The sequence below is a fragment of the Lissotriton vulgaris genome, chromosome 1_1, assembly GCF_964263255.1.
Source record: "Lissotriton vulgaris chromosome 1_1, aLisVul1.2, whole genome shotgun sequence".
Lineage (NCBI taxonomy): Eukaryota > Metazoa > Chordata > Amphibia > Caudata > Salamandridae > Lissotriton > Lissotriton vulgaris.
In genome coordinates, this window is record NC_141685.1 from 2,023,618,363 (window position 1) to 2,023,643,635 (window position 25,273).

General features: G+C 42.5%; 1 protein-coding gene across 5 annotated transcripts in view; it reads left to right on the forward strand.

Annotated features, from left to right (window-relative positions):
• Window positions 1-25,273, forward strand: part of ITPR2 (inositol 1,4,5-trisphosphate receptor type 2) — a 1,555,333-nt gene that overhangs the window by 857,010 nt on the left and 673,050 nt on the right. For all 5 annotated transcript variants that reach the window (XM_086920227.1, XM_086920242.1, XM_086920233.1 and 2 more), the window contains one exon: window positions 9,071-9,196. In XM_086920227.1, coding sequence (XP_086776353.1) covers window positions 9,071-9,196 — 126 coding nt within the window. The remainder of the gene's footprint in view (window positions 1-9,070; window positions 9,197-25,273) is intronic.

Consider the following 25,273-nt stretch of genomic DNA (forward strand, 5'->3'; position numbering starts at 1 on the left):
ATACCCGGACTTACATGTTATAACCTGGGCCCCGGGCTTTGAAGATAGTTTCCCTGTACGCAGATTACATTCTGCTCTACCTTACTTCCCCCTGCAAGTCGCTCATTGTGGCATGCGATGTTCTCAGGCTGTTTGGACGCCACTCTGGCCTGGCCATCAACTGGGCCAAGTCTTCCCTTTACATTCTAAAGGGGGACACACCGCGCCTCCCCAGAGGCTGCAATATCCAGATGGCCGGACAGGGCTTTAAGTACCTGGGAATATACATATCCGGTAGTTCTAAGGCGCGATACGATCACAATCTCCTCCCCCCTCTCCAGCGGCTGCGGAGAGACGTGGATAGTTGGCGCAGGCTCCCGCTCTCTCTCCTGGGCCGGGCAGCATTGTTTAAAATGATGTCCTTGCCCAGGTTTCTGTATGCTTTACAGAACACTCAGGACCCGGTTCCGGCCCGCTATTTTCGGGAGATCGAGAGCTTGCAACGCGCCTTGCTCTGGGAGGGTCGACCTCGTGTCGCCATCCAGAAGCTCACATTGCCGTGGTACGACGGAGGCATCGCCCTACCGGATGTACGTCGGTACTACTGGTCCTCTCAGCTCACTGCTATCAACCATGGTTTTTATGGCCCTGTGGATAGCCCGGGCTACGCAATGGACAGGTGGCTCTTACGCGGTGGCAACTACTATCGTGCCCTGTATTCCAGATCCTTTGATCGGCGCCTATCAGGCCCGACCAAGGCTGCGGTTCACATTTGGCGGACGATTACTAAAGCGCAGGGTTGGCAGGGCAGACTGACTAGGTTTACCCCACTGTACGACTCTGATACCTTGGGCAGGCTGTGGCACACCAAGGGCTTTGACAAATGGGATCTCATAGGTATCTCCAGGGTGGACGATATGGTTATTAAGGGCGAAGTTAAGACCTTTCCTCAACTGCAGGCCGAATATCACTTGGGCGGTTCGGAGTTTTTCCGCTACGCCCAGCTGAGACACGCGTTGATCTCTGCCAAGCCGGCGGAGGGTGAGATCCCCGAAAGCTCCCCCTTGGAGGACAGGATTCTGGATGGCCATATGCCTGGCAGTGCTATTTCCCTGTCCTATAAGAAATTGATCAATGTTCGAACTGATCTCCTCCTGTGCTTGCGAGACGGCCTGGAACTTGACAATGAGGACTGGCAGAGTGCAGTGTCCTCCCCTAAGGAGGTCGCTATTTCCTCACGTCTCCGACTGGTTCAATTCAAAATCCTTCACCGGGTGTATGTCACCGGCCCTCGGCTCTTGCACATGGGATTCTCGCCCGATGGCCTTTGTCGTCGGGGTTGTGGTGCTCTCGCAACCTTTTTACACATCCTGTGGGAATGCCCCCGTCATTGCCCCCTACTGGGCGAGAGTGCACCGGATTATGGGAGAGGTGACTGGTGTTGTGTTGGCTGCAGAGGCGCGGAGGTGTCTCCTTAACGTCTGGGAACCGTCTGACCACAACACGGCGCAGTCTCGTTGGGTGACATTGGGCAATATGGTTGGCAAGCGTGATATTGCTCAAAAGTGGAGTGCTGCTACAGCCCCCCTGGTGGTACAATGGAAAGCCAACATGGATTGGTGCATGTTCAGAGAAAAGACGGTTTATGTTGCCAGGGGGAGGCCTCAGACATGGAATAAAGTGTGGGGGGCATGGAATGCATACAGGGGCGATGTGTGTTTGCCGCCGCAACCTGTCCCCCTGGATGAACACCTATCACCGTAACCTGTGACACCAACTGTTTTATGATGTTTGTAATTCTCCTTCTCTTTCCTTCCCCCCCCTCCCCATCCTACCATTCATCCGTTTATCGAATCTCTACCTGTCCTCCTCTGCCTCTGGCCGACTCCTTTACGTCTCTGTTGCTCCATTGCCAATCTTACGCGCCCTTTGGCGTTTCTTTTCTTGGTTAAGTTATCTTGTTATTAAAAAATAAAAAACAACCTGCAATGTTCTGACGTAAATCGCCTTGCACTATTCTCCTCCTGAGTCTATGCTGCCTTGCCTCCGGGATGTTAGGCTGAATAGCTGTGTGCTCTTTTATAATAAAGGTTTTAAAAATTAAAAAAAAAAAAAAAAAGAATGATGATGGATTCAACCCTGATCTGTGACTGGGGGTGAGTGTCTGAAAAGTTTCAGTGCTCCGTCCAACATCTCCGTGTGTTTGCCATAATAATATTTCCAAGTTATATTCTGGCACACTATTACTTATGGATTGTTTCAGGACTCCATGCTGGTTGTGGGAGAAGTTTTAGAAATGTACATAAGCACAAGTATTGTGGTTAAATATAGCTCTTCTCTATCACTTTGGGGGGCATTATAGAGTCACTGCAGAGACGAAAGGAGCCACATATCAGAGCTCTGAAGCATTGTTAAAAAAGTGTCCGGAACCAGACTAGTCCATGGGGATAGACTGATAATGAGACATCTGCTGCTAGAGTATACATCAGAAAGAACATAGCTAAGGTAAGTAACGTGTTCTCTAAGTCTGAAGTCTTTTTCAAAAGTAATAAGCAGAGTTTGTACTTTCCCACAAGTGAATGTAATTTCAAATAGGAATCCGGTTATTCGGAATTAGAACTTTTAAATACAATATTTGCAATCAATTATCTTGAGTTAAATTTCAGATCATCTAAACTTTTGGGAACTTCCGCTACCTACTTCTTAGGACACCTAGCAATTTAATAGAAGAAACTTTGTTGTTTTGAGCCAGAAATATACATAGTATTTGTAAATAACAAACCACACAGTTATCTCTTGTTTTAGTGTGCGTCTCTACACTAGTTGTTTGTGTTATTTAGTTTTTTTGTTCTTAGCTTTCCGTATTGAAACTTCAGTTGTTCTTGCTAATATATAATTTCCACATTTAAAGTAATTAACATTTCTGGGTGATATTATTGTTTTCCAAACTATTGACTGTTTATGCTTTTGATGCAAAGAGTTAAAAACTATATTAATAGTAATGAACTATTACTTATTGCAGACCCCTTCTCCTCTCACGGGTTTCCTCTTATTTATGGACATCTTAATTCCACTGCAAGTTGTCTTTCTTCTTTCATCACCCGTTTCTTCTTTCACTTCTGACATGTGCTGTGTGCTGTGTGCTATGTCTCCCCTGCTGCCACAGTAACCTCTCTATTGCTGAGGCCTTTCCACCCCAGTGCTTGGACATTTTTTGGCTATTTGGAGTACTTCACATTTAGGCCTCCTAAACTTTTTTCCCCACATAAGGTATCTATACCAAATGTGCGTCCTTTTTTACCCAACATATTGGGGGATTGTAAAGGTACCCTGGGTTTGTGGACTACCCTGAAGGGCACCGCGAAAATAGCGAACATTTGTCAAAATTTAGAGGTTTTTTGGAAAAATGGCAAAAAAGTATTTTTTCCCAAAATATGGCATCAATTGGTTTGCTGTGCTAAAATCACCATCTTAACTTTCAGGAACATGCAGAGCTGTATTGTAAACCCAATATATTTTACCACAGTTGTGGCATTTTTCTAAAATGTAGCTAATTTTTACACATTTTTGTGCTTTCCGCCTACTTTCAGTTTGTGGGTGAAACAGTTGTGAACCCCACGGGTAATGTCAGAAAGCTATACATTTCTGAAAATAGGCAAACCTATGAATTAATCAAGAAGCCATTGTGTAGATCCTTCATAGTTTTCCCAGCCAAAATTACTGTTGAAATCAAAGAAAATATGAAAAATGGGTTGGCAAAAACAGCCATCTAGACAAGGTGTTCATCTGTAACTACTTGTCACAATTGCCAATTTCCAAATACACCAGTACGTCTGGTAGACTCCTCTGGTCGCTGGGATATATAGGGTGTTTAGTTTCTCCAAAAGCTCGAGGTCCTCCAGAACCAACAACTGAATTGCACTTTACAATGGATATTCATTGTGTGACAAGTATAGAGCAATTAATAAAGGTAAAATATAAAGTGTGAAACATGGGCATGAAGGAAACCTATGTATTTCTGAAATGTACATCAGATACTGAGTTTAGGAGTAGTGGTTATTTGTATATCTCTGGATTTGTGGTTACCCATACTATCATGTTATTGTTACATACTGGTTTACATTTGGAAGGCACAAATCCAGTTGGTAATAATGATACCCGCTTGTGTGGCTTTGCCTAACACCTGTGACACAATACACCCCAAAGTGCATAATGGTCCCCGGTTTTGTGGCTGGGCCTAGCACCTGTGACACAATACTCCCCAAATTTCAACTTTTGAACGTCATATTTAACCCAGCAGAACTCATGCTTTTTAAAAAATACATGGGTATTTGCGGCTTTTGGGTGCTAGCTCAGCTGCTAACCTGGAAAACCTACCATACCCAGACATTTATAAAAACTAGACAATAAAAACAGTGACACGTCTGTGGTTCTATTTTTACCCAGAAGCCCTTGCAAACTTCAAACTTTGCCCCAAAACATGCAATTTCCTCACATTTCTCTGATATAAATTTCTGGAATCTTTGGGGAGCCACATATTTCCTACCACCCAGAGCTTCCCCAGGTTTCCTAATAAAAATAGTACCTCACTTGTGTGGGTGGACCTAGGAACATGGTCCCATCGACTTTTTGACTCAAAACTAACACTTTTTTTTAACTGCGGATGTTCGGTCCTAGCTAGGCCAACACCTATGGCAGCTTACTAAAGTGGCACATTTTTGAAAACTAGGCTTCTAGGAGAGTCCAAGGTGGTGTGACTTGCGTGGCTCTCACCTAATTATTTCCACAGAAACCTTTGCATACTCACACTTTGGCTACATTCACACATTTTCCTCACCTTTCTGTGATGAAATATTCTGGAATCTGCGGGCAGCCACAAATCTCCTACCACTCAACATTCCCCGCAGTTCATACAATAAAAATAGTACCTCACATGTGTGGGTGGGTGAGCCTAGCCCATGTGACAGGAAATGGCCCAAAACGCAACATGGGCACATCAAAGTTTTCCTTTGAAAACCAACCCTTTTTTAAAATGTTATTAGCTGTGGATTTTGTGCCCTAGCTCAACTGGCACCTAGGAAAAGGAAGCAAACCTGCACATTTATGAAAACTGGACACCTGAGAAAGTCCAGGGTGACATGACTTGCGTGACCTCATCAGGTTATTTTACCCAGAAGCCCTTGCAAACCTCATCCTTTGTCTAAAAACACGCATTTCTGCAAATTTCTGTGATGGAAAGTTCTAGGATCCAAACATTTCCTACCCACTGACATTTCCACGTGTCCCTAAAGAACTATATGGAGAGACTGCACTAGGGGTAGCTGCAATATTTGAAGCAGTGCTCACCGCCACCCATTGAACCCTACTAACCATAGAATTCTTTTTTTTTAATTAGACACCCGGGGGATTCCTGGGTTGTGTGTCTTGAATGGATCTCACAACCTTTTCTAACTCACAATGCCCTTCAAACCTCAAACTTTGCCTAAAATCTGTAATTTTCTTTGCATTTCCGTGGTGTGAACTTCTGAAATCCACAGGCATTTACAGAATTCCTACCAGTCAGGGTATTCCCCTTGGTGTCTAGTTTTCAGAAATGTCTGGGTTTAGTCTGCTTCCCCAAGTGGTGGCCTACACAAGCCCAAAAGAGTAGCATTTCAATATGGCAAGTGAGATGATCTTGGAACTTAGCCGCACTCTCACAGCCCATACGCAAAAACACCACCCGAAAGAATCAAAGTGTCTTTCTCGCTTGCCATTTGGATGATTACATTTTAGTCCATCGGGAAGCAGAAACAATGTTGAAGCTTTAGGGGTGACCGCGATGTCTGATGTCCGGGGAAGGGCAGCAAGACATTATTACCTCTTCTGGGGTGGGTGTATGGCTTAATACAGGGGCAGGGCACCCATCCTTTTGTTTGTTTTGCCGCCATTTTGAAATCCTGCATGTCTAATTGCACCCTTTTTGGGGTAGGGGAATGGCCATGTCCATTGTAGGCAGCCCCCCAGTCCTAGTTTTCCTTTTGATTAAATAATCTGTCATCTAGTGGCCTTTTTGCCCCACACCTCAGGGGAGCAGATTAGGGCAAATACCCTAATATGCTACCTGAGGTGGGGGTATGACCCAGTTCATGGCGGTGAGCCTCACCTCTGTTTTTTCTATTTATTGGGGGAAGGTCTCAGGAAGACTTTGGCACCCGTTTTATTTTGGGGTATGGCCATGGCCATGTCTCTGGTGGTCAGCTCCTACCCAGTGTTTTCTTTTGATTATATAATCCCTGGTGTCTAGTAGGCTCTATGCCCCCTAGGGGTAGATTGGGGGATATTCCCTAATCTGTCATTCCAGGGGGGAAGATACTGTACCACCTGTTTTGGTGGTGGTGACATGGTCCTGTGCATGGTGAGCAGCCCCAACCCCGTTTGTTATTTATTTGCTACTTATCCCTAGTATCTAGAGGGCTTTCTGCCCCCTGCCATCCAGCTGCGGCAGACTGGGGAAACCCTCTAATCTGCCTCCTGAGCGAGGGCAAAAAGACTCTTGCACAGTGTCTGTGGTGGGGGAATGTCCATGCCTATGATTGGCAGCTTCCACCCCTATGTTGTATTGTCTATGTAATTCCTTGTGTCGAGTGGGCTTTCAGCACCCCCACATCCCTCTGGAGGGGCAGATAATTGTCCCATTCTGTCCCCCAGGGGCAGGAAGACGAAAACCTTGGAGGGGTTAGAGTAACAAAAGACTTGCCAAAGAGCTTCTCCCACTGCCAAATATATTTGGTGTCTAGTTGTTGTATCACTGCTTGGAGATTTCTCTCCTGCAGTGATCCCCATGCAGGGATCCACTGTATGGGATACCATTGGAAAAAGGATAGTCTCCCCTTCCCATTGATTTCTCCTCCAACTCAATCAGTGTTGGGGGGCTGAAACATGCCCCGAGCACTGATGCAGCGAAATTAAAACTATCGACTCACTTTACTTTCACTTTTATAGTAATGACATCAGCGCTGACGGTCATTACCCAAACAGAAATAAAACGCCTTTGAGATGTCGGGGAAGCTCTTCCCCTGCAACCGGAGCTGAAAATGAAAAGAAAAAAATTAATCCCTCTTGTGCCAACACCAGAGGGTTATTTTAAAGCTTCCTCAGTGTCAGCTTATGGCCGATGCCCCCCCCCCCCCTGAAGGGGCTAAGGGCCTCATGGACAAAAAAACGATTAGGAAAAATTGGTTGCAATTTGCTCACTGACTTTTACCAAATATATTTGAATTTTGTGAACTAACCTATGTAACCATAAGTCGGTTAACAAAATACCATGTTATAGTGAGGCGCAGTTTGACCCTCCTCGTTAATATGCATGAGGTAGGTCTCAAATTGCGACCTACTATGTTTGGCTACAGTCACAGTGGCCTGCTTTGATCAACTTACCATTGTGTTTGTGACTGCCTTTATGCAAAATAACATCTCTTATTTCCTTAACGGAAATGATATGCATTTAAAAAACGAAATGTACATTTTTACAAACACTTTTTAGGAGCAGGTAGTGATTCCTCGACCACTGCCTGCACCTAAAACAAGAATTTGCAATGCAATCGGTCTCGCCTTTGGGACCTTATATGTATTTAGCTACGCAGCACATTTGCCTTGGTGATGAAACTTCTACTGTTCATTAACATGGAGGGAAAGTAAGCACCAAACTGTGCAACACGCCAGGTTTGGGAACACATGGAGACAAATACTACGTATCAGCAGGAAATTGTTTTGTCCAAAGGTCTGTTTTTAATAAAATAAACAACCCCTTGGTTGGTTATATCACTGAAAATACAAGATTTGTATTTTTTTTTTTATTGTGTACGGGTGCTTGTGGAAGACTAGTTTCTATGGCCTGGAACCTAGGGAATGCTAAAGTGATTATGGTGTTTTACTGACCTCTGCTGGTCGTTTTCTATCAAGAAAGTTAAATAGAGGCAGTTGCCAGAAAAATTAAATAAAGTCCCTACGCAGAAAGCCATTCTGGTATTTTAATGACCTCTACTGGTCCTTTTCCATCAAGACAGTTAATTAGAGGTAGTTGAACAAACCGAAAGCAATTCTGGTATTTTACTGACCTCTACTTGTTGTTTTCTATCAAGACCGTTAAATAGAGGCAGTGGAACAGAAAAAAACATGTCCTTTAGCAAATGCGGAAGCAGACGAGTCCTGGTGATGATCTCCAGATCTCACAAAGTACATAAAAAAAGATCTTCCAGACTGTGCAAGCGCTGTCTAGGCTCGACCTAAACAGAAATTGTCCACATTAACAAAGGTGAAGGGGTTCCTTGAGGACGCTTTCCTGTTTGTAAGTGGGCTCCCACCTCTTTCATTGTGGTGTTAAAATATTAATGTTTTGTGACCGAATTTCAGACACAAAATATTAACATATCATAAAGCATTTGAATTTTCGAGTGACACCTTTAACATGCTCTTTCCAAATACCTATTACTTATGGTCCTTATGGTTTCCTAAATCCATTTACCAAAACCTCTTCTGAGTTTCAAGAAGGGTTTTAGCAGTAAAACATGCTCTGATTTACAGAATCTGTGGGTTTACGAATATAATAAATGTTTCTACATGAGGCCCAAAGTTTACATTCGTCTACTCTGCTATTGGTTAGAGTAATTTCTAACCAATAGAAGAAATTCTATGAAAATACTGATTCACATCACTTTGGAAATATGTTCCTTAGATTAATTAGCAGGAGTAAGATTTGATTTTTTTCGTTTTCTCTCAATGCTAAGATTTCCACAGCTGTTATAATTAAACCATGTCCAAACCCAAAAGAATTCAAGTAAATATATTTTATGAATAAGGTCAAACTTCCAGAGGTGGTTGCTTGCCTCCATGGGACTGCAACTTCCTCAAAGCTCTTTATTTATTTGATAGACTGTTTATCACAGTTTGCACAAATGGAAATTTAAAAAAAAAAGAAAAACAGATTGAACTGAAAGACTACTTTATTGATTATTTGCATTCTTCGGACCCATTCCCCCTGAGTGAAATTGCCATGTACAACACTGTACTTTTCTCCCAGTCATTTGAGGCTTTCATTTTCTTTTTGTAGGTCAAAATTGCATATGTGAATTTTGTCAACCACTGTTATGTGGACACTGAAGTCGAGATGAAAGAAATCTATACCAGTAACCACATTTGGAAACTATTTGAAAACTTTCTCGTTGATATGGCCAGGGTAAGTTCTGAGAGACCGTATCAGTGCATGTACAGTCAACTGAAATAAAATAATGTTTTAGTTTGAAAGTAAATGAAATGTGTATTGACTGTTTCTTCATAATTTGTACTTAATAGCATTCAGGCCTATTAAGGATAGTTTCAGTTAACCTACCAGTCATCAAATCAGGTACACAAGCATCAAGAAAACTGAAGATAAACTGAAAACCAACCAGCCTTTTTACAAGCACAAATGAATAGCAGAGCGGCTGATGCTATTCAATCATGACGATCAGATTACCTAGCGAGGAACTAGGGGTGAATTCTGGTGCTGCTGCACAGTAGTGGTGTCACCACTTTGCCACACAGTTATTCTGCATGGGCACGCTGTTGTAGTCATACCAAGTGGAAAGTCATAATATAGAAGATTTAATAGCCTGAACTTACATCAACTCCACAATATCGACTACCAATGCATTTTCAAGGTAAGCTATTTTGGATTAAGAAGGGTAAATTTATACTTCTTGCATACGTATCTTTCCGATATAGTGGTAGTTGACACAGTGAAGTTGATATTTGTGTAGGTTTATAAAATTGTGTTAAGGCAGAAAAGTCCCTCGCAAGGTGGTAGACGTGTACTCCTGCTCTTAGTGCCCCAGCAGTGGTGAAACCTTGATCAGTGGTAACACATTTTTGTTCATGGGTGAAAGTGGATCATGCATGTTTACCATATCCTAGGCCTGTCTCATGGATCTGTTTAGACCAGGATCTGCGCACAACACGCTACTCTCATAGTGGTGCAGGGCTACTGACGTTTCTAGAACCTGAGTAGCATGAGCGCAGTACGACTGACCTCTGGAACCTGAGTAGCATGACCTCGCGGCATCAAACCATTTTGATAGTAAGTAATCAAGTAATATTGACAATCCATCAGACCAGTGTCCTAAAGGCTCAATCATACCGAATTGCACACCTGTGTGCTCAGCTCAATCTTAGCTTACATCAAGGCGAATGTGCTTGTTGGGGTACATCTTGCTGATATGTATATGAGCTAGTGTGTGCTACAGTACGTGGAGACAGTTAGTGCATGTTGAGTGCAAATGCCGGGCCACTTGGGGAACTTGCTCAGACTGATGCGCTGTGGCATGGGGATACTTGAGTGTTCATAGTTGAACTTATAAGATTTTAACTCACAAGTTTGGCAGCTTGGATGCCACCTCTCAAAAATGGGGAATAACCATGGTCTTTGGAACAGAAAGGGAGACTCAAGTCTGACCCAGGTAACGCTAGGATGCCTGCCTTAGAAAGGCAGTGTATATTATTGTGGTGTGCCGTATTATACTTTGTGTTAGTAAATAGATAAATACTGTTTTCATAAAAGTATTAGACTGCGCAATAATTTATTGGGGTTGCTGGATGTATGTTGAGTTGTGAGCATGTGTTCTCTCTACACCTGAGTCTTCCCCAAGAAGCCTGGGACTGCTCAACTCGTGCTACCACTGAAAGTCAGGTGTTGAAAGGGTTCTTATCCCAGTGTACAGAGCCCAGAGTAGGTAGGGCCCCATGACTTTGAGAGTTCTAGGCTTGAATCACCACAGTTTGGCTCAGTAACACATGCTGGCCCCGTGGCCCTCTGAAAGGAGTTCTGTCCGATTGAGCTTGAACCTTCAGTTCCTCAACATGCACCCTTTGATGATCCTGCTGATTTCTCAGAGCTTTACATTCACAGTTGTTGTTTTTAGTCCTCAGTACCTACCTACTTATGTTTTATGTGCTAGAACACTCGTTATTTACAAACGTTAATAGATATCAATAGTAATTATGTGCCCTGACATTTCTACCTCCATTACCTGTACCAAAAAGTTCAAACATTATGGTACCATGCTTTACCTTAAGCTGGCTACTGGGTAAAAGACCAGACCTCCGCCAATCCACTTCAGTACCAAAGCCTAACCAAAGTGCTCTTGTGGTCAAATGCCCAGGTTAGGGTTGGGTTTTTCATATGACCTAGTTATTGGGTTTGCCCTGAGGTGCCTCAGAAGACTTTAACTACAACTGATTTGAAATGCCAGAGGCACGAGTGTTGTAAAACGTGATGTACATGGCCTGTTTGTTCCCAGTTATGAGGGGCTGGTACCAATAGATAGAGAATGAATACCGATTCAAATAAGACCATCCAGGAAATGGGTTTTGATGGAAAAAAAATCTGTGGAACCTGCAATGGTCATGAAAGCTAACAATAGAGACCATGAAATTATCTTAGCCCCCTACTTCACTGGGATATAGTGCATTGCTTGAAATGCAGGTGTAACTTGTTCTCTGCAATTTAGGCCAAACATATGTGACTGTTGAGGTTTTTGCAATATAAAAAGCTGGTTTGTAGGAGACGAAAGTACATTCCATTTAGTAAATCCAGATAGCATCACACCAGGTGGATCACAACACTTTCACTGCAGATAGGCCCAGTACTGAAATAGTTTTACAATGAATGAAGAGGAGAACGACCTTTACAATGCGGTCATTACACCGCGATACCAGAACAACGCAGTCATTACAATGCAAGTCGTTACAACGACTTGTGCTGGATGGTGCTCTACACTAAGGAATAGTATGATTTACTATTCCAACACTTTCCCTTCTGTTCCACACACTGGAGTTGGAATAGTAAATTATACTATTCCTAAGTCCAGCGCCTCTAGCTCAAGTCGTTGTAATGACCGCAGTGTAAACTACAGCGGTGTGAATGTATGCAATGTAACGTCATACATTCAATAAAGATGACAATAGCCTGCTTTCAGCATAGCTGAGTACTGGGTTTAATTGTCAGTTCATGTTTAAGAGAATTCCTAAATTCTTAACCTGTGGACTTGCTATTGTTCCAGATCCTTGAGCCAGAGTTCACAGAACAAGAGTTGTGGTCCAGGAACCTGCACAGTTTGTGTTGGATTAAGTTTCTGTTAATCCTACTTACTCAATTATTAATGGGCTGCATACATTTGCCAAGTATCCTTGTGAGGTGGAGGCCAACACAGCAACTGGATATTATTGACATAGTTATAAATTCAGAGTACAAAATATTTGAGAAATGTAATCAGCAGTAGTAATTAAGCATTGGAATATAAAGTAGGAAGAGACTATTCCTGTGGGTTGAATGTCAGAATATGGATTTAAAAATAACAGCGAACTACAAAATATTGACTGAAGTATATCGATTACCAATATATCATCTTGTGAGTAAAGATTTCTCACTCCTAATTCTACCTCTTCATAACTTGGTAATATATATATATATATATATATATATATATATATATATATATATATATATATATATATATATATATATATATATATATATATATCACGTTAAGCTCCAAACTACTTCACAGGCAACCACGGAGAAAACGGACACTTTGATGCGCTGAAGAGTTGCAGGTGATTATTTATTTCATATTTTCAAGTGAATTGCTTCGTGCAAAGAGGAAAGACTCGTTTTGGCGATCCCAGTCGCCTTGTCACATTATTACTGGAAAGACCACAATGCACTTTATACATTTTTGTGCAAAAATGGAATCTACATTGATTGTGCATTTGTGCAATATGGGAGGCTATACAATATTAGCACTTAGCACTTTTTCCAATCTTGGTATTTTAACGGTACTTTTCTTATATTCTTATATTCGAGGAGTGGATCTTGGCTCCTTCTAACTAACAATTAGGACAGATTAAGCATTTGTCACTTTATTTTTAATATTGTAATATTTTGGAATCTAGGACTGTAATACCTGCTTTGGGATGTTACGTTTTTTGATCTCTGGTACTTTACAGGGGTAATATAGTGCAGTCTACATTTGCACTTTACAAATTATTTGATCTCAGTATTTTATGGGGTAATATATGGTATAAAAAGCACTTTGCATGTATATAGATATGTATTTTACAACATCTATACAAGATCCTAATGAAATTGTCTAATCAATAACATAATTGGTATGTTGTGACCAACTTCGATCCTCTCCTCTTTGAAAAAAGAGAAAATATATTGTTCTAATATGTCATCTAAAACCTTTGATCCATTGATTATGTGCAGTATAGCCATTGGTAACAATAATTGCTGAATAGGACCAAGCACTAAAAAACATTTGTCTGAAAACCTTGATATTAAGACCACAATGAATTATGTCTCTTAGACTCTATGTACTTCACAAGGATTGGTCTTCTTTCACCGTTCATGTCGGCAACAACTCGCTGCATTGATATACTTCATTTTGATAAGAATGTGAAAACGGTGGTTGTTTTCCCTTTAAACATCATGGATGTTTTTAATTGGTGGTGTGAAAGGGTACTGATATCCCATTAAATGGACACTCTGTGCACTATACTCTATGACACAGTAGAAGGCTAGGGTCGAAACGCATAGGTCTGTCTGTGAATGAATCTGTACCTTGCACTTTGCTGGTTAATTGCTCCATGACGCATGGTAGCTTTTGAAGCCTAATAAAGCGCCTCGTCAAAAATAATTTCTGTGTGCCATTCTTCTGTTGGTCCAGGTGAAGCAGTGTTTAAAATAGGGCTTTGGACAGAGGCTTTGTGGAAATATATGTTACATATATATCATATATATATATATATATAATACTTTTTTTTCCCCAAGGTACGCAGTAGTGGAGTTAAGAATCGTAAATCTATACTTACCTATATATATGTGCGCGTACAATGTAGCGTTATTCATTATTTCTTAAGTGAATGTTAAAAACTAATGTTATGGTAGCACACCATTTTCAATGGCATTGAACAAAAATAAGGTGTGCACTCTAATCAATGGAGACAGAATTTCACTCAACACAGCCAATTCTGCCTGCATCTCACCAGTAGGAAGATCGTGGCCGTGAAGAGCACTCCGTTTTTTTTAGATCAAATTATCTGCTTGTCAAATGGTGCTACGATTAATCAGGGTAGTCACTCCTGTGAGATATAGTCCGGTTATGATGGGTTTTTAGACCCACCTAATCGTGCACTGTTCACTTGTTGCTCCGCACCTTAAACTTATTGCATACTAATCACACGTTTGTTTTATGCAACTGATATTGCTTTTATTTTTTTCAGTATTCACTTTTTTGTGTCAAAATACCTTTTTGTTTTTTCATTGTTCATAACAAAAACATTTGTTTCTTTTGCATTTGTGCAAACATTATTTCATATTTACATTGATTACATTTACAATGCTTTTGCAATTCAATAATCAAAAAATCACAAAAGAGCCCTATGCATTTCGGCACTGTAGTGGTGCCTTCATCAGGGGCGTTTCTGTAATAAAAAACATAGGATATGTGTAAGAATCTGGTATAAAGTGGTACATGGGGGTGTGTTACTATACTGTGTCAATGTCATACCTGTTGTCAATAGTAGATGTTTTGTGTGTTCGCTTCAAACACTCATACCCTGTGAAGATCACTAAAAAGAACGATAATAATAACCTATGTTAATGCCATGCCAGGCCAAACTGTTCCACCTTATTTAAGTTTTAAGAGACATACCTGTAGAATGTGATCAAAGCTCTCTGAAATAAAAAATAACATGTTTTCAGACTGCTCTACCGTCAAAAAAAACGGGTGCTGGCCGTGTGACTAAACGATTTAACTAAACTCCCTTACCTTATCTTCTCGAATGTTTTAGTCTGTTCGGTAAAAACAAAAAAGAAGTTGTTTACTACTCTGTGGTTCGGGCGATAACAGACGATACTAATCGTTAGGGAAATAGCGTACCTGTATTGCCAAATTTTTGCTCCGTCTACGTAATCCTTCGCTCGTTGTATTCACTTCGGAGTGGAGCGGTCGCCATCAAAACTACGTGAACTACGCTCGGTTGAAGGGTTATGGTAATAGAAAACGGACTGATAAAATACTAGTGACTGCTTACTGTTCATTCCGCATGAGCGCCATGTTTGTCTGGGAGCGTTTGTTAGGTGACATGCTGATTTCTAACATTTAGACCGAGCTTTTTCAAATCTATATGCTGCTATAATCGTCCATTAATAATCACAAACCTCACTTGATTGCTGTCAGTATATTGTTATTCACTGCTGCTAAGTTTAGCAAGCCCGTATCTTACTTACTGCCAGAACTATTTTGAATGCTAAAGTTGCATTATAATCATCACGTACCTGTAGATGTATCTATCTGTTTATTAATCAGAGATTGCTCGAAAGTTACTATTTGCGCGATCACTATGTAATTCATGTCTAAATCGTGGCTGGGTTTGCGGAGTTATGGTAAACTTAGCAGCAGTGAATAACAATATACTGACAGCAATCAAGTGAGGTTTGTGATTATTAATGGACGATTATAGCAGCATATAGATTTGAAAAAGCTTGGTCTAAATGTTAGAAATCAGCATGTCACCTAACAAACGCTCCCAGACAAACATGGCGCTCATGCGGAATGAACAGTAAGCAGTCACTAGTATTTTATCAGTCCGTTTTCTATTACCATAACCCTTCAACCGAGCGTAGTTCACGTAGTTTTGATGGCGACCGCTCCACTCCGAAGTGAATACAACGAGCGAAGGATTACGTAGACGGAGCAAAAATTTGGCAATACAGGTACGCTATTTCCCTAACGATTAGTATCGTCTGTTATCGCCCGAACCACAGAGTAGTAAACAACTTCTTCTTTTTTGTTTTTACCGAACAGACTAAAACATTCGAGAAGATAAGGTAAGGCAGTTTAGGTAAATCGTTTAGTCACACGGCCAGCACCCGTTTTTTTTTTACGGTAGAGCAGTCTGAAAACATGTTATTTTTTATTTCAGAGAGCTTTGATCACATTCTACAGGTATGTCTCTTAAAACTTAAGTAAGGTGGAACAGTTTGGCCTGGCATGGCATTAACATAGGTTATTATTATCGTTCTTTTTAGTGATCTTCACAGGGTATGAGTGTTTGAAGCGAACACACAAAACATCTACTATTGACAACAGGTATGACATTGACACAGTATAGTAACACACCCCCATGTACCACTTTATACCAGATTCTTACACATATCCTATGTTTTTTATTACAGAAACGCCCCTGATGAAGGCACCACTACAGTGCCGAAATGCATAGGGCTCTTTTGTGAATTTTTGATTATTGAATTGCCAAAGCATTGTAAATGTAATCAATGTAAATATGAAATAATGTTTGCACAAATGCAAAAGAAACAAATGTTTTTGTTATGAACAATGAAAAAACAAAAAGGTATTTTGACACAAAAAAGTGAATACTGAAAAAAAATAAAAGCAATATCAGTTGCATAAAACAAACGTGTGATTAGTATGCAATAAGTTTAAGGTGCGGAGCACCAAGTGAACAGTGCACGATTAGGTGGGTCTAAAAACCCATCATAACCGGACTGCATCTCACCAGTGCCACCAGTCTCATATGTGCAAACTACCTAAAGGGTGAACATGAATTGAATATTCTATTGAATCTAGTGATACCAACATGATCAAAAAGTACAAAGGCAATAGGAATTCCATAGTGTACTACTTAACCTAAATCATAGTTAAAACAAGCTTGTAGAGGGTTTAATGTTATTTCCTATGCATGATTGTCATTGCACAAAGCCTCCCCTTTCCTGCAGCTTAGCAGGGTTTGACCGGTTGGAGGTGGATTGTGGCTTACTTGGACAGACTGTCCAATGTTGGCTCTTTCAACTGCATTACAGTAGGAAACTGGGTTACTGGTTGAGTGGGGTGAAACCCTACTCAAGCAGCAACCCCAATCTGTCAGGGTGAAACACAAGTAAAACCCAAATTAGGCTGCGCTCAACCCACTGTATGTAGCTTGGCACATAAGCAGTCGGGCTTAATTCAAAGGCAATGTGTAAAGTATTTTTTCCGCATACAAACAGTAATAAAATTAAAACACAACACTAGAAAAATCCCACATCAATTTAGAAAAACAGAAAAATAAAAAAAAAATTGAGATTAAAATAATACAAATCTAATCAGTAGAGCCAGAGATGTTCAATTTCAAAGTTTTACATAAAAATAGTGCCTATAAGTACAAAGTGCCAACTGTGGTTATCTGCACCATACCAGGTCAAAATCACAAGTTTAGGCTGACCACGATGGAGTGTGGGGCAAAGACTGGGACCACGTTAGGCCCGTTGCACAAAGTACCATAAGTCCTAGTTTGTGGAGCTACCAGAGATCCTGCGTTAAGGATGCAACACGCAAGTAAGCTGCAGCGCTGCGATTTGGAGACTTATGTCATTGTAGAGGATGCCGTCGATGAGGGGCTGGCAATTTGAAGTTCTTCATCAAGAATACGTCTTGCAGTGGCAGTTCCGATGAAGCTGCGATGTAATGTCCTGCGTCAGAGAAGCGTTGCACAGCGGTGGTTTCAATCCGGCTGCAAGGAGATTCGTCTCAACGCATCAGTTGTGCTCACAGGACCACAGCTGGTCTGGCAGAACACCTTCAGGCACACTTCCAATGGTCCAGGACGGGGCCACTTGAGGGTTAGGACTCACAGCAGAAAAAGTCCAGGTGCTGGGGTCAAGATAGTTGGAGCTTTTTCTATCCCTGAGGCTTTGATCTGGCGGCCAGCCCTTGGATTCACTCTGGTGGTCCTGCGTTCAAGATGGAAGCCCAGTCCTCCTCACTCAGGCAGCCAGCCGGGGAGCAGTAGGGAAAGTAGCAGTCCTTTTGAAGGGCGTCCTATCAGTCCTTTTGAGTCTTCCACAAGTTCAGAGGTGTACTGAAAAGTTGGATCTGAAGGTCCCATTATTTATTCCTGACGCCTGCTTTGAAGTAGGAGAAGGTTCTAGCGATTTCCACCCCCAGAGGTGCTTGGAATTTCCTGCCTCCCTGCTCTGGCCTCGACTTGTCTGCAGACACAGAAGAATAGTATCCAGCCCTTTGTGACAGAGCTCAGGCAGAACCTTTGTGAAGTATGAGTGTGGTAGGTGACAGCCCCACCCTCCTATCAAGTCAGACATGGGTCATACTGCCAGCACATAGTACCCCTTTGTCTCATTGTCTGGGAACAGGACTCAAATACCAACTCCTAGTCATGTGACCTTGGATTCAGGCTGCAGGCACCAAATAATTGGGGCAAGAAAATACCAACTTTTTAAAAGTAAAACTGTCCATACTGTGACTTAAAAATCCTACTTTACTGTCAAAGCGGGTTTTACATTGCGATTCTTTTTACACCAAACTCGAGATTTCTATCTGCTCCCAATTGAAAGTTCTCATTTATTAAATGTGATAATGTAACACAATGTTATCTTATGGGAGAGTGAGGCTTTGCAGTAGTGAAAAATGAATATAAGATTTTTTCATTACCATGATATGTAAAACTTAAAAGGTACATTTCGAAATGTTTTTAAATTCAGTACACACTGCCTTATGCAGTGCTTAGGGCCTACCCCAGGGGTGTCATATTTGAATTAAAAAGGAAGGTGTAGACCTGACAAAGCGTTTACTTTGCCAGTTTAAAATGGTAGTTGTAAACTGCACACACAGGCTGCAATGGCAGACCTGAGACTTGTTTAAAAGGGGTACCTAAGTGGGTGGCACAATGAATACTGCGGGCCCACTATTAGCATTGAATTTACAGGCCCTAAGTACATGTAGTATCACTTTATTAGGGACTTACAAGTACATTCAATGTTCCAATTGTGTGTAAGCCAATTTCACCATATTTAAAGGAGAGCGCACAAGCACTTTAGCTCTGGTTAGCTGTAATAAAGTGTGCAAAGTCCTAAAAGCTATCAGGAAGTTGTTCAGAAAACCAGGAAGGTGAAGGCAGAATGTTTGGGATGACACTGCAAAAAGAGTCAAGGCCAACACAAACTCTGTCCAGCCAAAAGCCAGGGTAGCCTAATAAATTCCTTGATGGGCTTCTGTGCTTAGATGATAGAACATGGACGAAGATCCTGGTGTGCAGGGGTACTTGTTAGTGCTATGCCTATCTGAACTCAGTTGTAACCCTCAGCCTACAGTCTCCTGAGCCACTGGACTGATCTTTGGGGAACCCTTCCCCTCATCTGTGGACCCTATCTGTGCAGTCCCCGACCTTGACTTGCTCACAAATGCATCCCAGGAGGCAGACAGTGCACCATGGCCAGCAAGGTGATGTGGCCCATTTCACCCCTGGGGTTAGACTAATGTTTCCAACCCAATGAAAACTTTGGCTATATAGACAGCAGCCAACAGAAGCTACTGACAGCGCTCGGTGTCAAGAGCCAGGCCCCAGGATTCTTGGACCACTCCTCTTCTCACCACTTCAGGGGTGCTATCCTGAGACTGGCTTTGCAGCTCCGTGTCCCTACCTGGAGGCTGAACAGGGGACAGGGGTGAGTGCTCCCTCATTCTGCCCTTCCATCTGGGTGAACATACCCTCTGCTTGGGAGTGGAATCTCCCACAAACTGAACTGTCAGGGCGCTCTAGGTCCTTACCCCTAACAGGGCAACCCATTCCCCAAAATGCAGTCTATGGACTTCTGGCAGAAAAAAATCCTTTCCATGAGTCTTGGTAACCTTAAGCACCTGGCCAGTGTACTGCTCTGGTGAAACCTATGGAAAACATAGGGGTTTGTCCAAATACTCCTGCTGCATCTGGACAAAGGAACTATTCTGGAAAAGAACAGTAATGCAGAGGAACAAATACATATACAAGTCTCTAGGGAGAAAACAAATTAATGCCTATCAATGAGTCATCAATCTCTACACTTATTTCAATTATATCAAACTGATACACACTCCAAAAAATTGTTATTCAAGCATATATTTATCTTTTTCTATTACTGAACATGCACAAAAATACATACAAAACATTTACATAAATATGGACAATATACAAATCACCAGTCCTTCCTACCCTTTGTTTTTGTCTATTGCTGCTACAAATAAACAAAAAAACATTATTTAACAGCAATCCGAGATAAGGTACACCATCAAGGGAATTAATCCTCATGAGGAGCAAAATCACAGTCTTTATGAATAAATCACATTTTGTCGGACTCCTCCATGATGAAAGGTCGACGCATTACGTCCCATTCATTCGGGCCTCATCAGGACAGGGGAGACCAGAAAGGGCAACATCTAGGTCCTAATTTATGGAGTGCTCATGCCAAAATAATTCTAGGGTGCATGTCTTTCTTAGATATGTACAGCACGAAAATTAATAGGGGGCCTTTTCCGTGTAGTCACTGGCCAAGTATAGGTCAGTACTTGGGCCCCTGCTATTTATACTGGAGAAGTACATTTCAGTATAGCGTGAAATCTCTTAAACGGATTTGACCAATCTATAGGTCGTCTGAATAATTGCTTGACACAAATCTTCCCCAACCCGGTATGTGTCGGCGCCCCTCATGCTCTCGGTTGCGTCCTCCAGCTCTAAGTGCCATGGTATGGCTAGCCCCAGTGTCCTTCAATGCAGGGATGGGAATCCCCTTGACCTTCACTTTGTGGTAGTGACAATTTCCACAAAGTGAAGGGGAATGCGAATCCTGTCCCAGCTCAACCTATGAGTCAGTTTCCCATTTAAGGGAGATCATGGCTTGGTCTACAACCTGCCCCTGAGGACTACTTACGCCTAAGGCCACATTGGTCAACCCTTTAGGGTTCCAATAGTGGGTGCTTTCCTTGAACAGACATAGTTCCACTGCTTGTGTCCTAAGGCAGAACAATCAAAGCACCAGGGTTGGAAATGGGACACCCTGGGCCACCACCTACCAAACCCACCTCACTGTTTATCAAAAGGGGCATTGGAACCCTCCCCCCTTTATTCTGGGATTTGTCTGTGTCTTCCTGGAACACCCACTCAGTCTGCTGGGGAGAATGGGAATCACCTTTCTTGGGGTCACTCCGAGGAGCCTTCTTATGAACCATGGTGCTGAGCCAGTGGTCCGCCATCTTGGCAAATGCTCAGGGGGTCAGTGAGCTTAGTATCAATCAGGTGTTGGTGCAGCTCTCCAATACAAATACTGAACATGTACTCACTTGCCACAAAATTGTATATCCTTGGTAACCTTTTAGATCATTTTCCTTCACCCAACCATCCAGTGCCTTGCAAATGGAATGATCACAATCCACCCAGGACTAATGGTGAGGTTTCTGGTTGTCCTTAAACTTCTGCCTATACTTTTCTGGGATGAGGTCATACTTCCTGACAAGGGTGTCCTTCATAGGGGAATGCCTCATTTCCCCCCTTCTGTAGGGTCAGCAGGGCATCCCTACCTTCACTAGGTATGTTTCTCCAGGGACTGGATCCCCAATCCTCCTTAGGGACCCTATTCATCTCCAGAGCAACCTCATAGTGTTCAAACCACTTGCCGATGCCCTCTCCCACAACAAAGCTAGTCACCATATCCTTTGGGATGAGGACTCTCTTGTCTCCAGAGGGAACTGTGGGTATGCTGCCTCCATTATTGTTAAACTCTACTCGTTTTGCTCTGATGTCCAGCTCTCTGAGTATTAGCTCATTGGCCATTCTCCACTCCTTCATGGTTAGTCTCTTTTCCTCCATGGCTTTTTGAGCCTCAGCCTTTTCACCTGCCAAGGCTCTGTCAGACTTCCTTTGTTCTGCTTCCAACTTGAGTTTGGCCATTAGCATCCTAACCTCCCTTTCAGTCACCCTGTGTGCCAGCTCCTCTGGGGACTGGCCTTGTGAAGATACACTGCTTAGCGCACTGGTAGGGAGTTCGAATTCAGCTGGCGTGTCGTCGCCGTTCCCTTGAATGGTGCATCTCATGGCTGGTATCCAGGTCCTGCTCTTCCAGATCATCCGCTCCATCCTGGTCATCTGTTGTTGTCTGAAAATGCTGAGTCTCCGCCCAGGCCTCAAATCTTTCTGGAGTTCCACATTTTTTGTGCCTTTCCTGGTTGGAAGTCCCCTCTCCTAATAGAACTGCTTGAACTCAACCAAAGTATAGCTGTCAAGGTTGACAGTCTCAATTCACTCTTGCAGGTATCACCACAACAGTCAGGTGGAAGGAGAGTAGATTTGTAAAAAGCAAAAGAGCCCATCAAGGGGAATTTAAACAAAAATGAAAAACCTCAAATTGTTATCACATTATTTATCTGGGATTTAAGTTTAAAATAAAACCACTATATGACACTGACCAATCGCAAATTCTAATCCCACTGCTGCTATCTATGTATGTAACTGGGTTACTGGTTGAGGCAGATGAAACCCTACTGAAGCAGTAACAATGATTTCTGTCAGGGTGAAACGCAAGCAAACTTCAATTAACCTGTGCTCAACCCACTGGCAGCATGGCATAGAAGCAGGTAGACTTAACTTAGAGGGAATGTTTAAAGCATTTATGCAGCACACAAACAGTAATTAAGTGACAGCACAACACTAGTAAAATCCCATTCCAATTTGCAAACATACAGTAAAATGTAATCAATTATTTGAGACCAAAGCAAAATAAGCCAATCAGTAGAACAGGAGATATGCAATTTTAAAGCTTTAAGTAAAAATAGTGCCCAAAAACATAAAGCTCTAACTGTGATAATCTGGTCTTTCAGGACTGGGACAAAGTCACAAGTTCAGGCCAGCTGCCATGCAGTATGGGCCAGAAACCGGGACCACGTTAGGAACGCTGAACAAAGTAATTTACATCCTGGTTTGCAGAGTGTTGTGAGAACTTGTGTCGAGGATGCATTGCACAGCGGCTGTTCCAAGGAAGTTGCGGGCTGTGTTGTGAAGTTCTGCATTGTCATCGAGGAAGAGTGCTTGTGATGCGAAGGCCTGCATTGAAGATGCATTGTGCAGCTGTGATTTTGATGAAGCTGTGGACTGCGATGCGAGGTCCTGCATTGGGGATTTGTTGCACATCTGTGGTTCCGATGCAACTGCGAGGAGGTGCAACACAGTGCGCTGGACCGCAGCTTGGCTGGCAGTGAATCTTCAGTCCCACTTCCGAGGATCCTGGACTCAGGCAGCGCAGTTGGGGAGCAAGATTCACAGCAGAGAGAGTCAGCTGCTGGATTCAAGGTTATTGGAGCTTTTTCTGTCCTTGAGTCTCTGATCAGGAGGCCAGCCAACTAGCCCTTTTAGTAACTCTGGTGGTCTTGGGTTCAAGATACAGGTCGAGTCCTTCTCACTCGGACAGCTGGGCAACGGAGTAGCAGTCCATCTTTCGGTTTGTCACAACAGTCCTTCTGAGTCTTACAGTGGTGTACTGAAGAGTTATGTCTTAGGTTCCATTATTTATGCTTGCTGCCCACTTTGATTTAGGAGATTTTTTTATAGGTTTCCACCCCCAAAGATGCCTGCAGTTTCCTGCCCTCCTTCCCCGGCCCCAACTTAGCCTGGAGACACAGAAGATAGGTGTCAGGTCCTTTGTGAGTGTGCTGAGGCAGAACCTTTGTGATACACATGTGTGCTGGGTGCCAGTTCCGTCCTCCTTTCAAGTAGACACCTATTCCCCCTTTGCCTTGCTGTCTGCGAGCAATGCACAAAGACGAACTGCTGCTACACCTAGTCATGTGACCCAGGACACCGGCTGCAGGCACCAAAGGGTTGGGAGAAAAAAACTTTCTGAAAGTGGCATTTTCAGAAATGTGACTTAAAATCTGACTTTACCATGAAAGAAGGTTTCGAATTACTATTCTTTAGACAACAATCTTGATATTCCTATCTGATCCCAATTGAAAGTTATCACTTATTAATGTAATAAGGTAACCCAGTGGTATCCTACGGGAGAAGTAGGCCTTGCAGTAGTGAAAAATGTATTTAAGAGTTATTCACTACCAGGACATGTAAATCTTAAATGTACATGTCCACATTTTTAAAGACGTTGTACAATACCCTAAACGCTGTTAAGGGCTTGCTCTAGGGGTGACTAATATGTATTAGAAAGGAAGGTTTAGACCTGGCAAAATGTCTATTTTTAAAAGTCTTAATGGCAGTTTAAAACTAAACACACAGGCTACAATTGATGCCTGAGAACTGTCTACAGGGCTACTTAAGTGTGTGGCACAATCAGTGCTGCGGACCCACTAGTAGCGTTTGATTTAAAGGCCCTGGAAACATGAGGCACCTCTTTTTTAGTGCTGATTGTGTGTAAGCCAATTTCACAATTTTTAAAGGACAGAGCATAAGCAGTTTAGCACTGATTAGCAGTGGTAATGAGCAGAGTCCTAAAAGCCAAAAACAATGAGTTCATAAAACAGAAGAGAGAAGGCAAAAAGTTTGGGGATGACCCTGTGTAAAAAATTAGGTTGTTGTTTGAGTGCAGTAAAACCCTACTAAATCAAATACCACAGTCCTTGTCAGCGTGAAATCACAAGCAAACCCCAAATTAACCTGTGCTCAAACCGCTGGTAGCTTGGAACAGAGCAGTCAGGCTTACTTAAAGGCAATGTGTAAAGTATCTGTGCAACACTTCAAAAAGTAACGCAGTGAAAACACCCCAGAGAAGGATCGAACAATAGATTCGAAAAATAATTCTTTTTAATAAATAAAACATGACCAAAGTGACAAAATCCAATCAGTAGAATTGTAAATATGAAGGTTTACAGGTTTCAATGAAAATAGTGCCAAAAAGCACAAAGCGACAATTGTGGGTATCTGGTCGTGCCAGACCCAGACAAAATCAGAAGTGGACGGGCTGGCTACATTGTTCCTGTTAGGGTCGCTGAACAGAGTACAATGGGTCCTTGTTGCGGAGCATGGCAAAGTCTTGTGCTGACTTGGGTCGCCCAGCCAAGGCGAAGCTTTGGATTCGAGGAGCTGTGGATCTGCGATGTGAGAACCTGCCTATTGCTTAGGCTGCCATCAGCGAGAGAAGTGTGATGCGACAGCCTATGTATTGAAAGCTGCGCACTGAGGACGGTTCAGATGTGGGCAGCAAGGTTGATGTGGAGACCTTCAGGCCCACTTTCAAGGGTCCAGGACTGGGGTCACTCCACTAGTCATGGTAGGATACAGTAGAGCGCAGAGTCCAGGTGCTGAGTTCAAGGGTGTTGGAGCCTTCTGTCCCTGAGGCTGTAAGTCAGGAGGCCAGCCAACTAGCCTTTGGAGTCACTTTAGGGTCTTGGGTTAAACAGATGCATGTCCAGTTCTTTTCACCCAGGCAAGCGTTCACCAGTTC